Consider the following 17,500-nt stretch of genomic DNA (forward strand, 5'->3'; position numbering starts at 1 on the left):
CACTGACAAGCACAGTGCTAATCAATGAGCCCACTATAAAATAAGACCAGGCATCCATCTGCTGTGAAGGCGCTGGATTGAGCTGTGAGCAGGTACAGAAAAATGTCAGCGGTGGTCGGGGAGAATTTCTACAAGCTGCTCAATACATAATGGACCTGAGAGCGCCGCGTTTTGTCCAGAACAATGGAGGGAGCGGGAAGCGGCGGAGACACATTATGAGAGTACAAAATGTCAAGGAAACTTGATTTTACAGGAGCTGCCAGGATTCTTAAACTTCTTGAACCACCAGTTAGTCAGATCTGAAATGTTGTGAGGAATGGTAATCATAAACTTAATACCTGAATTCCACAAAGGGCTTGACCCTGCTTCTCGTGCTGCTTGTCTGTCTTTGTCGTGCAAAATCAAATCCGCTTTCCAGACTGATGTGATTCTGTCCCGAATGACTCTTTGCTCAGATTAGCTGCATGTCCTCGGGCTGGGCAGGACAACGTGGAAAGGGGCCGCGTGGCTCGAGTAAATCGGTTTTCGGGGATTTTGTGCCCCAAGTAGGATCTCCGAGGCAAACGGCTGCAAGTTAAGGGACGCCATTCAGAAAACGATCAGCTATGGCCCTGACTTCCTGACCTGCCCTTCTCTGGACGAGGTTGCCGGGGCGTCTTCTGGGTGAGAGCGAGCCAAGCAGTCCGATCCTCAACTGCAGAAGCTGGACACCCTTGGCGCCGCCGATGGGCTTCAGCTGGACTTGGGGCCGATTGTCACGGAAGCTCGGGCAGAAAGGGGGCGGCGCTGCAGTGAGTGCTTTGGACTTTCGTGGTGAAACAGGTCAGTCGAGAAGATCACGAGCCGAGGGCAGTGGCCAAAGAAAGAGATCACTGATACAAAATGAGTCTTCTTGTTCTTCTGACTTTGGCAAGAAAGCAAGAAAAAACATCAGTCTCTGTCAGAGCAGGTGGAAGTTCAGATTTTCTGAAATGGGCCTAAATCAGTCAGTAGTTTATCACATGTCAACCATTACATAAGTACTAACTGGGCTCTAGCTCTCGGGGTGAACACGCTTGCATTTCTTCTTCTTCTCCTCTTCTTGCCTCCTCCAATGACCTTCCCGGCTTTCACCAACTCTGCCCTTCCAACCTGCTCTGTGGCCATCGATTCTGATGGTGACCTTTGACCCAGTCCTTGCTGTATTCAATCACCTCGTCCATCACGCGAGATTTGGGCCGGTGGTCGTAACAACTGCATGGTTATGTCAATACCATTTAGTTGCTCGGGATTATTACTGCGGGCCATCAGGCCGGCTTTGCACGAAGATGGTAAGCTAATAGCATGACAGATCAAATCAGGATCAAATAGTCAAATGGAAACATTCGCTGATGCTATAAATTATAATTTCATAGCAGCAGGTCCAGACACTGCCCACGGGGGGAAATATGCTTAAAACACTGATTCTATTCAGTCCATCACTGGGTGCAATCGTAGGCCGGGCGCGATCTTACGAATGGTCAGAATACAATTGATTTGTGACAACGTTTTATTTTTTTGTTTGGTTTTAATGAATATAAATCTGGCAAATGCGCCGGTTTAAAACGAAGCTCACGGATATTATCGCGGAAAACTCGGGATTCACTGCCTGTGAATCAAGCGGCACAAAATTACTTGAAAAGTTAAAAAGAAATCTCCAGAGAAAAGCGAGGATGTATCAGGAAAAAGTCCCTGGAAAACAACCTGAAAATCAGCCGCAATAAGGACGGCGTGTTTGTGAGATACATGTTCTCTTGTCGCCCCGCCTACATCCGAAGTTCTGGTTCATCCTATGAAAAGTGACTATGTGAAGCCAGAAAGGAGTCACACAGAATTCACTGAAGTTAAAAGCATGATTTTATTTCTAAATATGCTACGAGTCAAATGGCAAAACAGGAAAATCTCTTTTACCTCTTTTTGATACATTTTGAACCCCTGAGCACCACAATCCAGCAACCCCACAATGCACTGGATTCATCCAAGATGAACAAAAGGGAAATAAAGGAGACATTTAAAGCTTCATACATCGCTAATCAAGCCATTACTGTCTAAAAGCTACCAGCATAGCATTGCTAAAATACAAAGTAAACATCATAGTGTCTGATTTATTTGTATGCAAACCAATTGTTTACTCTCTCCTGTTGACAGAGCTGTCACACAGTGACTGGCCACGGCGTGGAAAACCCCTCGGTGGCTTCACAGTCATCTGAAGGGTTTGGCGTCGCTCAGCAGTTTGTGCACAGGGAGTCCGCGGTCAGTAGGATGAACGCTGCCACAAGAACCATCTCCACATTTCAAGCTGCTGAACTCCAGGCTGGTGGGCCAGATTATCAGGCCCATGGGTGTCTGAAGTGTTGGACAGTTTTTGTCTGTCAGACACGTTCAGAAGCTCTGATTCTAACTCGGCCGATCCTGTTTTGTGACTTTATCGCTGTCTGATTACAAGATTGTCCACATCGTTCCTCTTACAGGGCCCAGATTGTGGATCTGACATCCCTGGTGCAGAACAAGCCTCAAATAGACTTATCAGGAAGCAACAGCATCTCCTTTATTTGACTGCCAAACTACCAAATGTAAGCTTCAAGTAGCTACAGCTCTGTGGAGTCAACGGGGGGAGGCAGCCGAGGCTTGTCCTCTGCTGCACCATTGTGTTTGAACATCGCCGTCCATACATATATCCTATAGCCAGCCTGGAGACTCTAAGCATCATCGGCAAATGGAAAGTGGCAACGACAAGAATCGGCACGAGAAGTCCAAACGGGAAGACAAGAAGACCCTGAAGAAATGGGAAATCATTGATCCGCATTCTGCGACAGAGACCTTCCACCCTCTTCATCATGTCCACCCAGACAGACTCTCTGTAAACCCTGGTTCTCAAAGAGTCTACAGAAACGGGAATAAATATCTGTTCTGTATCTGTAAATATCTTGTTAATTTAACCGCACAAATCTTAAACAGCATCACTGATCAGACCCAAAAAGACATCGATTTGGAACGACGGACATTATTTCATTCACGTTGTGATTGTATCGTCAATATTTGCCAAACAAATAGTAATGGTGTGGCTTTTTCTTTTGGGTAACATGTTCTGAAGTAAGGATTGCTAAGTAAAGCGTTGTCACTAATTTGCCATCTTTTCTGACACAAATTCCATATAAAAATAAATGGAAATACTGATTATTAGGAAACAAAGCCCAAACAAAATCAAAGATTTTCACATCATTATTCAGTTGATTAGAATGAAATTAAAATTCAGTTTATGGTCATCCTAACACACGGCTTCTATTCATCAGTCCCATGAGGAGGACGTTGCATTCTAAAGGTAACTGGCAAAGACAACTAAAGTGGATTTAAGAGACATGAAATGCCTGTGAAATACCTCTTAACTCATCAAGCTTTGAGTGAAGATGATTTTTTTTTTGTTGTTGTTGTTTCTGAGAAAAGAGGAATATATTTCTTTGAAGTAGCCGATGTTTTCTCTATGTTGACTTTTTCATGCAGATTTACACTCCTGATCCCAAAAAAGGCAGCTCTGTTGCGCCGGCACAACATCCAACGTAGAAAGACCTTTGAGCACATTCCTTAGTTCTCCAGTAAAACTCCACTTTGGTTTGTTTGCTTGTTTTGTTTTCTTTGTGTGAGTTTTGACCGAGAAGCGTTGTGCGCTCACACAAAAACATGGATATGAAACACAACTGGCATTTAAGGTTGTGGACATGTTTGTTGGCACAGTCTATAACAAATGAGGTAGATGTGTGTCAATAGAATATTCCCTTCTTTGGTATAATCATACAAATATGATAACAAACAAAAATTCCAGTGATCTGTTGAAGAACATTGATTTCAACATTGAATGTACAAAAAAGAAAAGAAATGCATGAGGTATATGTTGTATTTATATTTTGCTATGATTATATACACGTAGATCGGTGAGGTATCCGCAGCCGTCACAACTCCCACAACTGCGTCGCGAGCGGTGGTAGCGAGCGCATTATTAGCAGGATCATATAAATGGAACAATAAATAAGATCCATCATTTAATGCCTTTCCAGAACCGCCGTCCTCACATCTCCGGCTTCCGCCCCCTCCACGACAAACTAATTGTTTCAAGAAAGAAAGAAGAGCTCTCTGATGTTAGACACAAGTGCATTGCCACAAAAAAGAATCTGGATTCTATTCACAAAAACCGCTGCCTCATTTTTGGTCTTTGCTCTTCGTCCACCATCACCATCACGATCATCATCTGTAGATTTTCTCCCCGAGACTCGGCCATCCACCCCAGAAGGTTACATCGGCTCCCGCGTCCTCCGACCTCCAGCAGACATTCCATAAGCGAGTGACCCCGGCGGTCGATTGTGATATTTACCCTAATTAGTGATGAAAGCAGCGGGGCAGAACACGGCAATGAGTGTGTAGGTGTGTGTCCGGTGAGCGGCAGCTCGCGTGTGTTGCCCGTTACGACTGGCCTGAAACAACCAATAGAAACATTTGAACTCTCTCTATCTGCATTCCCAAGTTATTGTCGACTTCCTTCCTCTTTGTGTTTGTGATTTACAGATTTGAGCAAATTTGACTCCCGCAGAGCAGAAAGCGAGCACTCGCTGTGGGACGAGGGGCAGTCTAACTTCTGCCCATCATCTTCTCAGAGATGTGCGTGCGTCCACTCTGTGACTTTGCGAGAATCTGCTTCATTCACATCCGCGCACACGTTCGTCGGTGAAACCGAGCCCCGCCCGTTGGGGGATTTCAGCATTTGTACGGCAAAGGTGATTATTTGATTTTGTGTGTCTTGCGGCAGAAATATGGATGCGCTATGTCTTTGGGAATCAAGTGATTTCATCAGGTAGAGCTTTCCGCAAAGGTGGAAGTCACTGAAATGGAAGTGTTTTCTCCTTTTGCTGCTTGAAAATTTTTTAAAAACACCGTAACCTTGTTAACAATAATAATAAGAATCATAAGAATCATAATAATAATAATGTGCTAATGCTAGAATTGTTTCAAATGGATCCGCTTGGGCTCCTGAAACCGTTGATGCAAAAAGTAATCGGTGGGAATGTGACGCAAAAAGAGCGTCTTCTACATCCCAACCTTATAACCAACTTCACTGATTTACGCCAACAGATTGTCCGACCCTCGGCAGGTCGTGGAGGCCGCGCTGCTCCCTGATGGATATCGAAAAAAAGTACTCGTGTTTCATGGGATCGCAAAGACACCGAAAGACATGTGCCCCCGGGTTTGCAGGTGCACATATGTGATCAACACGTTTGATCCCGTGTGATCGGAGACGGTCGGTGTTGGTTAATAAGGGTGATCGGCTAAGGTGGTCTGCTAGCTTAAACTACGGGACTACAAAAGCCGACACCTCAGTCTCCTCTTGCGGGGCCACAGATAAACGTGCCCGTGTCGAGCTCACCACCAACATCATCATCAGGTGAGGAGCAGCAGTTGTGCTTTGTCTGTTTTTGCAACAATGGGGTTTGATCATCAGCGCTCTGAGGGCTTCTCCTCTTTGGTTTACGTTTGTGGGCTGCAGAGTAAAGACCGCAAACCCGGTCGACTTTGGTTCCTGGCTGGAGGTTCGAGCTCCTCCAAGTGAACGCAGGTCTTTGAGCGCATAATGGACGACAAAAACGTAAGAAGGCGTGAAGATGGTGAGGGAATTTCCTGTGAAGTCAGTTTGTTAGTTGAGGGTTTGGAGGCTATTGTGAGGCCGAGGAAGAGAAGGACCTCTGCTCCCAGGAGAGGAGATGAGGAGAAGGGGGCAGAACTCAAGGGGAGGAATTTCTGTGTCCGAGGAGCGAGGAGGAGGATGAAGACGAGGAGGAGGAGGAGCAGGAAGGCTGGAACTGCGTGGGGCTGGCCATTCCCTGAGGCTGAGCGTCGCAGTGTTTCCCACGGCGTCCCGTCATCCCCGCCATGGCCGACTGCCGCGCAAACAGGACGCCTGGTGAGACACGCCACGTCAAACACGCCGCTCACGAACGGGCCGGGAAGGATGTGTGGAGCGCGGCTTTGCTCCGTGGCTGCCGTTACCAAGATGGAGGAGGAGCTTCCTCCAATTTCAATGGATCTTATGGATTATTTTTTCCTCCTTGATGGATCGTTTTTGATTTTTCAGTTTTAGGTCATTTAGGTAATTTTAGGACTTTACATCGTTTTCACCCGGATATCAGTTTGGTCCCCCACGATTCCTCCAAAGAAAACCACCACATCACTAAATGACTGTCTAATAGCTAATAATGAAACAGAAAAAAGAATCTGTTTTGAACTTTCTACATTTGCAGCCTATTAGCACTCAGCTAAACCTTTGCTCTTCTAAAAGCACGTCTACAAGCACAAGTCTGAAGTCCTCCAAGGCAGATGATTATCACACACTGTGTTTTGTGATATTTTACTGAAATACAGGAGCAGGTAGATGGCAGTAAGTGGAGTGGATCAGGTGACGCTGTGTGTGTGTGTGTGTGTGTGTGTGTGTGTGTGTGTGTGTGTGTGTGAATTGACAGCCAGCAGGCTTATACCCCGACATGAAATGTCTTTGTTAAACCCGAGAGCCAGTAATTACCCCCAGACACAAGTTCCCTCTTGCACAGGCGCACAGACCTACACACATGGGAATGGACAGACACTCATACATATGCACCCATGTGCGCACACGCACACACACACACACACACACACACACACACACACACACATATATATACACACACAGACACACACACTGACACACAGACACACACGCACACACACACACACACACACACACACACACACGGCAGGCACATAAGACAATAAGCCCCATCGACCTGGAATCCACAGGCCCAGTTTTAAGATATTTAACTTTTTTAACTCTATTGGACTGCCACTTCATTACGATGGATTTTATAGCAAAGACATCAAATTGCGTGGCGGACTAAGCACCAGGGTGCTGCTATAACTTATTGAATTTCCTGCCTGCAATTACATCAGCAAACGGCCCCTCTATTTACCTGTGTAGACAACTCCATTTATTTCTATTGACATGTTGATGCTGCTAATGCCGTTGGTAGACAGGTTCAATGCGGTCTCTTGTCTATCATCTGTCAAGAGAGGAGGCAGAGAGGGAGAGGGAGAAAAACTCAATATGAGCATTTAGAAAAGGAACAGAAGAAGCGGCGCGGCTCCCCGGAGGAGTATTGGTGATAATTCAGAGAGTGACAGGATAAGGAGAGCTTTATTAAGGAGTTGTGGGGAGAAAGAAGTGTCACAAGATGTTACAGCCGTCTGCCGCCGTGGGTTATGGATGAATCCTATCGCCCAACACAGTTGGACGACCAAACACGAGAGACGGCCACGCATGTGTGCGCCCGCGCACACACTCACCGCTGATCTAATGCATATCAAACCTGCGTAAACACATATTAACCATGAGTGTGTGTGTGTGTGTGTGTGTGTGTGTGTGTGTGTGTGTGTGTGTGTGTGTGTGTCTGTGTTTGTGTGTGTGTAATCTTTAAATGACAGTGTTCATGCGCGAGGGCAGACGAGCAGTCTGGGAATTAACCTGAGGAGGATTCTCACCAGGTTCCCCTAGAAGATGAGGTGCAGAGCCTTCTATTAGGACTAATGGAAGAGAGGCAGCCATGCACACACACATGATATCACACCTCAGCTCTTCTTCTTCCTTTAGCCTCTGTCATTAACTCCTGCCTGACTGATGGCTTGTCAGCAGGATGACCACCAGGTGGGCGGCACACTCATACACACACACACACACACACTCACACACCTCCTTCTAAATGTGATAGGACACACACACAACCAAGCACAGACACCTATCATCGTCTAAACGTGATGACACACGCACACACACACACACACACACACACACACACACACACACACACACACACACACACACACACCATGTAAAGACTTCTCCAGTCAGTGATGTCAGTTCTAATGTTTGTGATTCTGGAGAAACTCTTCCTCCTCCGTACATGTACTACACTGTGAACATGGAAGTTGACTTTGACTAATCATAATAACAATAACAATAATATAATTATTGACATTAATGACAATGGTAATATCAATTATAACTTGTATATAGTATAGTATACTTTTATACTAAATTGTACTAATTTAACAGTATATACACACACAAATTCTACCTGTTTTTCAAGATTTTCTTTTAAATGACTTTCATTCACCATGTGTTTGTGGAAACCCGGGCCCATATAGTTCTTTCTGACGGCATCGACACAAACATAGGTTGTGACCAGAGTGAATTGTTATTAGAAATCTAGGTGGGATGGGACTCACTGGAACATCTCTGCTTGCTCAGTGACCCTGAGGTACAGGTGAGAAGTACATCTGGTGACAGACAAATAAGAATTAAAGAAAGAAAAAAAAACATTCGGAGATTCCTTTAAAGCCATCAGCCGGCTCTTTTCCCCCCAAAATAACAACAGTCACCGCAGACCCGCATGGGGCCGGGGCCGGGGTTACTGAACAGAAATGTTCATCTACAGCGCTCGTCCTGCACTCGAGGCGGGGCGGAGCCGATCCCGGGTTCACATTTAGACATGAACAACCGTTCACCGGCCCGTTCACACCTACGCACAATTATGGCTGACTTCCTTCCACAGCACTTTAGATTGTGGAGGGAAGAAGGAGAACCTGGAGAGAACCCATGCAAGCCCAGACATTACCCTCTAGCTCAGAGGCTGACCCACGCAGAGTATATGTGTGTGTGTGTGTGTGTGTGTGTGTGTGTGGTGGCGGAGGTCTCACCTCTGTTGCTGAGTTTGATGGTGAGGGGCAGCTGGGAGGCCATGGCCAGCAGGTTCTGCTGCAGCGCGTGTTGCATCAACCTCTGCTGCTCCTCCGCCACCATCATCATCTTCTTCTGCGGGGGTTCGCTGCTTTCAAGCTTCTCTCGGAGCTGCTCCAGCGCCGCCGCCTGGACGGCCGCAGCCGCCTGAGCCGTGGCGGCGGCCTGGGCCGCCATGGTGGCGCCGTGGTGGCTGCTGGGAGACATTGGCAGGGCCACTCGACTGGGAAGGCAGCTGGCCACCATTTGGTCCTCTGGGAAGAAGAAGACTGTTTCAAGTGTGACGCGTCTCCTTGAACCGGCCCTCCGTTTCTGACATACACCACCAATCACCAATCACCATGCACCCCAAAATTGCTATTTTTCAGCCTAAATGAGGGTAAATAAGGCTTGGACTGGGATTTTTTACTTTACTATTATGATGATAATAATAATAATAATAATAATTATTATTATTATTATTATTATTATTATTATTATTATTATGATTGTTATTATTATTATTATTATTATTATCATTATCATCATTATCGTTGCTGTTGTTGTTGTTGTTGTTATTATCATATGTGGCGGACTCTTTTGGAAATGACCTTCTGCTGCAGCTTTCTTGGCCTGGTCTGCTGATGATCTTTGGGGAATACAAAGGAAATTGCTTTTGCATTCTTTGGCAACTCATGAACCCATTCCTAAATGACTTGGGAAGATCCCAGAGCTTCTACTCAATTCAGACTTGGAAGTTTTTCTGTATTTTGAAGTGCCAGAAATGAGCTTGGTCAAAAAAGGTTTTCTAAATGAACACAAAGGTTACCATCAGGCAGTTCCTTCGTTTTGCCTTCAGGGATTCGAAATGTGTCTCCTCACAGATTCACGCGGAGGAAAGTCTCGTGATATCAAACCTCACGACAAGTTTGTTGACCTAATGTTTTGGAGGCATCCCGCTCCCTGAGACGCAGCGAAGGCTCTTCTCCTTGAGGAGCTGTTATTGAAGGGCTGGCATGCTATTTGTGGGGGTTTGGCGTGTCTGAGGCTCCTGCGTTGATATGAGGAAGTCCTGCAAGATGTTTCCTCTCTGAGGAGGCTGGTGCCCAGCACGGCTGCCGCTTGCATCAGTATGAATAGATGGAAATGGGCAGCTATTGCAAAATCCATTTCTGACATGCAAACACTCCGACTTCTTCTTCGGCCGTCGCACGGCTGCGTCTCAGAGACGGGATCTGCCCGAGGTGTCACGTGCCTCCGCAGAGGAGGAAATGACCGTCGGTCATCTCCATGTCTCGGAGGAAGAAACGGGTTTCACCTGATGGTTGCGTAATGACTAAAATTAACACTCAGATCCTGTTTTCATCTATTCTGGAACCTTTCGCTTCAGCAGGTTTCATACTTCCTGCTGGTGTTTTTAGGCTTCACATGGTTTTGCTTGCTTTGCTCGCATGCGGTAAAGGAGAGAATGCGGGCAGGCCGCTTTATTTTCTTTATGTGATTCCTTTCTCATCCTCGATCGCAAACATTTCTCGCTCTGACTGAAGGAGAGATTTCTCCTCGGTGCCAAAGTAGCCGCCTTGGTTTGTGAGCCGGCGTCGGTCCACCGTGTCGGAAAAGTGCAGGAAACCTGGACCGTCTTTGTTCGGTGTGTTTTGCACGTTATTCCTTACCTTTCTTGATGGCTGGCACCTGGGAGATATGGCCGCTGTTGTGGGCGAGCATGGGTAGGTGCATCTTTGGTGAAGACAGGAGGGCGGGCGTGCCCACGGGGGAGTAGTTGAAGATGGCGGAGCCGTAGCTCTGCCGACGGCCCTCCCGCCGGTTGCTGTCGATAGCTGCCTGAAGCTCGCCGGGGGAGCTCAGCCCCCTCTTTTCACATTCATAGGGGTAGAGGTACTTCATGTACCTGGCAGGGGTTACAGGACACAAGGTAACCAGTCAGCGGGTCCTTAACCAGGGCCAAGGAGGACAAGGTAACCAGTCAGCGGGTCCATAACCAGGGTCAAGGAGGACAAGGTAACCAGTTAGCGAGTCCTTAACCAGGGTCACAGAGGTCAAGGAAAATGTTGTCTTATATCAACAACATCATGTAACATCATGTAACCTCCTACTGTCCTCAGTCCCTTCATTTTATTTTCGAGTGGAGCGAGCGCTTGGGCCCTGGCGCTCAGTGGATTTGTAACCGCACAGGTTGTCACTGGACGTCACAGGATCATGAAAGTCTTGGCATTTTCAATAATGGATCTTAGAGCAATTTCTCAAAACATGACTTGTTGCACTAAAATCCAAGGCATTCACTTTGTTAATACTCCATGCGGTAACTAGATGTTTTTAGATTTTGTGAAACACGATTCGTGGAGGAGAATAAAAGAGGCGGCAAAGAGCCACTGCTTTCCAAACATAGTAAGAACATCCCACAACCACTTTACAGGGAAAGGGCAACACACCGTGCTAACACGGGGAAAAAATTAAGACAATTAACCAAATCGAAAATGTATGTGTGTGTTTATATATATATACATATATATTTTAATTCAGATTTAATGATTACTTCTGATGAAGAAAAGGAGCTCAGATGAATCTGATCTTATTTTTTTGATTCCAGCAAATCTTTAGTCCGGGTCAGGAGCAACACTCCTCTTAGTCTGGAAAATACCTGTTTATGTCAAAGAGGCTCCGCCTCGGATTAAAGGGGCCGCATTAAAGGGATGCAAAATGAACCCTGACCGTGCACTTTGAGCACAGAGACCTCTGCGATGGGCGGCTGAGGCCGGGATATGACAGCGCTCTTATCGTCCTGACTAAACTGCCAGGCTTTTGATAAGCTGGCGCAGGATGAGGGTTCAGCCAGTCGGCGCCGTGTGATGGCGGAGTCGAACCCGTCGGCGGGTCGGCCGCTGCCCGGGACACTCACTGTGTTCGCAGGGTGAAAGCTGCGCTGGTTATGGAGGTAGGGAGGTTAAGGCCTTTGGTGATCTCACGCCATATTTTCTTATTGATGACTTCCACTAAGCCGCCCTTTTCGGTGACGAGCTTGTAGAGCATGTAGAGATCCAACACCTGCTTGGCCATGATAGGAATCCGATTCACTGGAGTCCCTGCAGAAAGCAAACACAATATCCAAAATCAATTCCATTAACTTTGGTTCCTCCCATCAATAGGCTCCGGCACCTTCTTATAAGACCAATTTATCTTGAGCCGCTCAAATATCTGACAGCTTTGTTAACAGGAGGAAATATAACTTGGAAAAAACTTTCTGGTGTCTTATCTGTGCATCCACTGGAAATGACTCCATCACCTATAAATATACTGTGTCTGAAGCAAAGTGGAAGCATCGCCGTGTAAACACACACAAAACACAGCAGTAAATTAGTCTGATTTAAAACTTTTCAAATCACATCTGTGGAAACGGGAGGTCGTCACGGTAATGACCGCCAGCCCGGCCTCTCATTAACCAAATAAAGGCGCCCTGATAATAATTTGTATTTGCAATTTGATGTCAGGTAATAAAGAGGAAAGTGCAGGCTCTTTGTGAAGACTCCAAAGTGGTGACCCCGAGATAATTAACCTGCATTTTGCTGATAGAGTTCCATTGTGCCCATCGGATTTACCATAATGGCAATCAATAGCCGCAGAAATATAGTGCAAACAACAGCAGTGGGGCCCATACAGCGCGGGGGGGGCTGAAGTATCGTCTGAGGTGGTAAAACCACATCAATTAAAGTCAGTAATTATGGCTTCATTTTGCCGCGCTGGCATGTGAACGAATGAGACACTATTAAAACAAGAGATTGATGTTGCTCTCCGCTCTGAGGACAAAGGCAACACCGGCGAGAGCGTCCGGCAAAGAGCGGCAGCTCCCGGATTCAGAGACGGCAACAGATGAACTGCCTGACAGGAGGGCAGAACATCTGCGAGATAAAGGCCAGGCTCGGCTCCGAAACGCTAAAAAGCAAGGCTTATATATTCATATATTTATGGATCGTGTTCATTGTTGCAACCTTTGTGCTGTGTTTAGGTTTGCTGGGGATTCAAAAAAAATAAAATAAAATAAAATGAAATGACACAATTCAGGCTAGATCTACTGATTTTTGTTTACTAGAAATTGCAGTTCCATTTGATTTTTACACAATTATTATGTACATGCAACCCTATTTCACAAGTGCTCCTCACAAGCGCCTCTGAGCCTGCCTGAGCAGCGTAGAGAAGTTCAATGAGTAAGTCTCTGACATCTTAATATACTTACCATGTCATTTCTATCGAACCAAGGGAAAAAAGGTGATTTTGCACCCCTTCGTTGAGCATGAAGCTGCCGGCTGTCATGCGATCCCCAGGGATCAGGCGGAGATTGTGTGCCTTGCACAAGAGCAATGTGATCGCTAAGGGAAAGTGCATTTCCCACAACCCCATCCATCTTCTTTTTACTGTTCTCCGGGTCCTCCGCCCCAAACTCAAGTGCCAGCCGTGAATCCACGATTCATCCCCCATTTCACACGCTTTCTAACCTTCGTGACTCACGTCTCCAGTTCCTGCATTTGTCAGATGGCATTGCAGCTTTGCAGACATTAGGTGGATGTCACGGTATTAACTTTGACGGCGAACCGGGTTCTGACGATCTGATTGGTGTCATCGGTCTGGACAGCAGTGAATGTTTCGGCCTCATCTGGCCCCACGTCTGGCCCTGACCTGAACCATCAGCTCCAGCTCGGATCTGTGATAACACTCATCGTTAAAGCCGCGCCGACTCCGGTAACAGCCCGTCTCCAGCAGAGCTTTTAAAGCAGATGAAATACACGCACAGAACTGTGACATAAACTCCAGCAGGATTTCATTTCACTGGTTTTCAATGAAATCTAATGACAGCAACAAACGTGTCCCCTTTGTTTTACTGGGAATAATTAGTGAGTCACGTCATATCAAGGTAGCATTAAGACTGTGAGAGTGTGTGTGCGTGTGTGTGTGTGTGTGTGTGTGTGTGTGTGTGTGTGTGTGTGTGTGTGTGTGTGTGTGTGTGTGTGTGTGTGTGTGTGTGTGTGTGTGTGTTAACTTAGCACACAGCCTAATGTGTCCACACGCTGATTTATGAAACTATTATTTTTTGGAGACACAATAAGCGTCCAAACAAGGAGCGGAGCAATAAATAAAGTCCTCAGCCTTTGTCTGACAGCCGCGGAGCCGGATCGCGCTCTTAAAACAAGATTTATGTCCTTTCAATACGGGTGAAGAATTTGTCTGTGTGATTCCCTGAAAGAGATATAAGGAACGAAAGAGTGAGGGTGGAGGTCTATTGTCAGCGCCGGCTCTCCGATCAGATCGTACATCATTATGACAAGGGGCCGTGGAGCTGGAGGAGGAGGAGGATGCAGTCATCTCCGGCTAATCCTGGGGATTTGGAGGGGCGAGCGGCCGCCCTCCAGTAGGGCAGTAATCATCTCCACGCTCGGCTTCATCGCCGATGCTCGCTTTGCACCTCCGGCCGATAAAGGGCCCGGGATTTCTCCCCCTCATTGACTTTGCTGTTTTAACTCGTGAAATGAACAATTAATGTGGCGTCACCAGAGAAAACAGCTGCTTATCTTCCAGCTCCCTAAATGAAGACATGTGGGGGGTTTCACAGTGGACTCTTAAGGTGCTCCAGTAAAAACTGAATGACGGAGACTTTCACAGTCTGGTTTATAGTACCATACAAACAAGACTGCGGTGAGTGTTGCGCACACACACACACACACACACACACACACACACACACACACACACACACACACACACACACACACACACACACACACACGGCCCACTTTCCTGGGGTTATAAATACCCAAATCCAGATGGAGCCACAGCTGAAAATAGTTGCTGTTACATTGAGGACTTCCTCCTGGTTGTGCGTCTGAGATGATTCATCAGTTTGTTTCCACGTCACTTCTCGATGCACAATATTTGAATTATGAGTCAGTCCCGGTCTGACTTCCAAACCCTCGGAGCGGCTACGGGTGACCGTGGAAGTGGGTTCACACCGATGACTCGCCATGGAAACATGGGAACTCTGACAGGAGCCCCTGGCTGACGGCAGGAGGCGATTTCAATCTTGCTTCATCCGTTCTTCTTCAACATGCCTCTCTGAGCCATCAGTCAATGCTATGATAACTGGTCTCCCTCGCACACACACACACACTGGTCACACACTCCACAGCTTCTCGCCACATGCCTTGTCCTGCTTCGTGACCTTCTCCCGTCGGAGATAAGACTTTAGGTGGAGCTGCAAAAGGTAGAAGACACTGGATCTTAAGGCATCAGGAGATAAGGCCCATAGATCCTCCACTAAAACACACACACACACACACGTTTGTTTTCTGCAGAGACCAGGAGCAGACCTCAAAGGCCCCGCCCACACCTCACACACACTGAGGATTGTGGGAATCTGAGATCCCTTTGACCTTTGCAGACTTGTGGCAGAGTCTGGCGAGGGAGGGGCCGCTGGAACCAAAACGCTGCAGACGTGCCGTGAAAACACAGCAGCGAAGAAAAGGTGTTTTCATAAACAGAGCGATCTTCCAGGAGCAGTCTGCTGGCAAGCAGGACACTTTGAAAGCACCTCGACGCCAAGAGAGGACGCATCGTCCCGCTTCCTTTCGGCTCGAGCCCTACAGGAGCCGGCTCTCAGCGACCCGTTGCGAACAACGAGGACAGATTTCCTCGGAGCGGGAGCGTGCGGAAACGGTTTTCATTTAAACTGCAATCCCCCACGCTCCGCTCTCGCCGCCGAGCGCCAGCTTGCACACAGGGTAACAATGGAGGACGTCGCAGCGGCAGAGCACAGAGGGATATTTAGTGTCGGCCGATCGAAGGCTCAGTCATTTTTTACGGGAACTCTCCGCTCAACCTTTCTTCTGTCCCGTCGTCTTCTTAAACAATTAGCTGGGGGACAAAAGTTGAGTCATTTGAGAAAAAGTGCTGATGGTGGAGCTTAGAGATAATCATCAATTAATAACCTCGGGCCCGGGGCCACGGTAAATCACACCAGGTATTTATCAGCGCACAAAGGAGACGACCCGGGCCATTGTCTGCTCTGCCTTTGATGGGTCTCCACCTGAAGAAGCAGCTCAAAGCTGCTGGGACCTTCTGTCGCCCGGCGAGGCAGAGGCAGAGGCAGGAAATGAGTGGACGACATGTCATTATTATTATCAAACTATTATTGGTGCGACATGCAAGGAGAGCATTTCAGTTCGATCACTGGCGTTAGCACTGCAGCACAACCCTCTCAGATACACGGCACCAGTGAGATGCAGTCAGTAGAGGCAGGGGAGGCCGGGCCTCACCCGCCATCATGGAAAGGAAAAAAATGCAAAATAAAACAAATAAATTAAATGGTTATATTTATTCAGTGATTCGTACTATAAAGTTATTTTCCACATAGCTTCACCATCTTCAGTTATTTTTTTTCAAAATCGCTAAAAAAAATTCACATTTACCGTTCAAATATGAAGAAGAGATGTGCGGTGACATGACAACCAGCTGAGCCCACGATGGATTGCACAATGATTCTGCTCACTGTGCTAGCATGCTATGCTCTGAGACCATAGTGCTGTCTCTGTGGATGTCACGATTAAAAAAACACTTTAAATATATGAACTAAATTTCCATAGTTTAGCTGATGTGTCAAATGTTTTTCGTCAACAACTGTGACGTGTTTCTCGTCATCATAAAACGACTGTGAAGAGACATTAGGTGAGGCAGGCAGTGACGGTGCCTCATGCTAGGGGGCGCCGCTGATCCCAGGGATCCTTCTTACTACTTGGCTACAGAATAATACAATGATTATTATTATTACAAGTGCAGCCATCCAGCTATTTTTTGCCGATCTCATCGGGCTGTATGGCTCACAAACGGTGAGGGATGAATGTAAATCTCCTGGGCAGCTTCTCCACTTTTTGTCCCTGAAGGATCTCATTCAAACTGTTCCTGAGGTGACAAAGTCACTCCGGCCGGTGGTCACCGTTCCAGCTACGACAGCGTCGGCGGAGCGCTTGTTCTGAGCACTGAAAAGACTCAAAACATACAGTGGGAGCAGGACCGATCAAGGACGACTGTCTTCACTGGCGGTGATTCCATTGAGACAGAGAGATTTTTAAAACTGAAGAAAGATAAGGAAGACTTCTACGAGCAAGTTATTGATGCTTAAGAAGGAGCGGTGCATGGACTTCATTTATGAGTAAAGGTAAGAGATAACGTTTTTTTACATGTTCTTTTTTCTATGCTACAGTTTGTATGTGTAAAGAATGCTGATATGATATTTTAAACAAAACACATCAACAGCTGCCAATATTTACAAATATGTTTGTAAATCTGACTGATGACGTCAGTGCCTCAGCAGCCATGAACCTCAGCACACGTCACTGCACGGCACGCACAGTGTGTGTAGATATGTACCAAAACATATATCTTCTGGAGCTGTCAGAGTCCAACTGCAAACAAGAAGTCAGCCTTCCTTGATCACAAAGGGAGCGTGAGAAGCTGCTGCAAAAGGCCGGACCTCAATTGAAATCAGCTCGTCCATAGCGTTCTGGTTCTGGTTCTGGAGACCCAGCAGAAAATGACTGAAGCTCCATCTGTGTTTCTGCCTCAGGACAGCTGATGCAGCTCAGCACAACTGAATGAAGACGTGTGTGTGTGTGTGTGTGTGCGTGTCTG

The 17,500-nt window shown here is 46.8% G+C and overlaps 1 protein-coding gene across 1 annotated transcript in view; it reads right to left on the reverse strand.

The window, feature by feature from the left end:
• Nucleotides 1-1,867: 1,867 nt before the first annotated feature.
• The window catches only part of arid3c (AT rich interactive domain 3C (BRIGHT-like)), an 18,353-nt gene continuing 2,720 nt past the window's right edge, over nucleotides 1,868-17,500 (reverse strand). The window contains exons 3-7 of the mRNA XM_086174368.1: nucleotides 11,727-11,910; nucleotides 10,483-10,718; nucleotides 8,791-9,084; nucleotides 7,008-7,097; nucleotides 1,868-5,962 (exon numbers count right to left, since the gene is read on the reverse strand). Coding sequence (XP_086030494.1) covers nucleotides 5,787-5,962; nucleotides 7,008-7,097; nucleotides 8,791-9,084; nucleotides 10,483-10,718; nucleotides 11,727-11,910 — 980 coding nt within the window. The 3' untranslated portion in view covers nucleotides 1,868-5,786. The remainder of the gene's footprint in view (nucleotides 5,963-7,007; nucleotides 7,098-8,790; nucleotides 9,085-10,482; nucleotides 10,719-11,726; nucleotides 11,911-17,500) is intronic.

This window comes from Fistularia commersonii, chromosome 26, assembly GCF_037954325.1.
Source record: "Fistularia commersonii isolate RoL2024-O1a breed Wild chromosome 26, RoL_Fcom_v1.0, whole genome shotgun sequence".
Classification (NCBI taxonomy): Eukaryota; Metazoa; Chordata; class Actinopteri; order Syngnathiformes; family Fistulariidae; genus Fistularia; species Fistularia commersonii.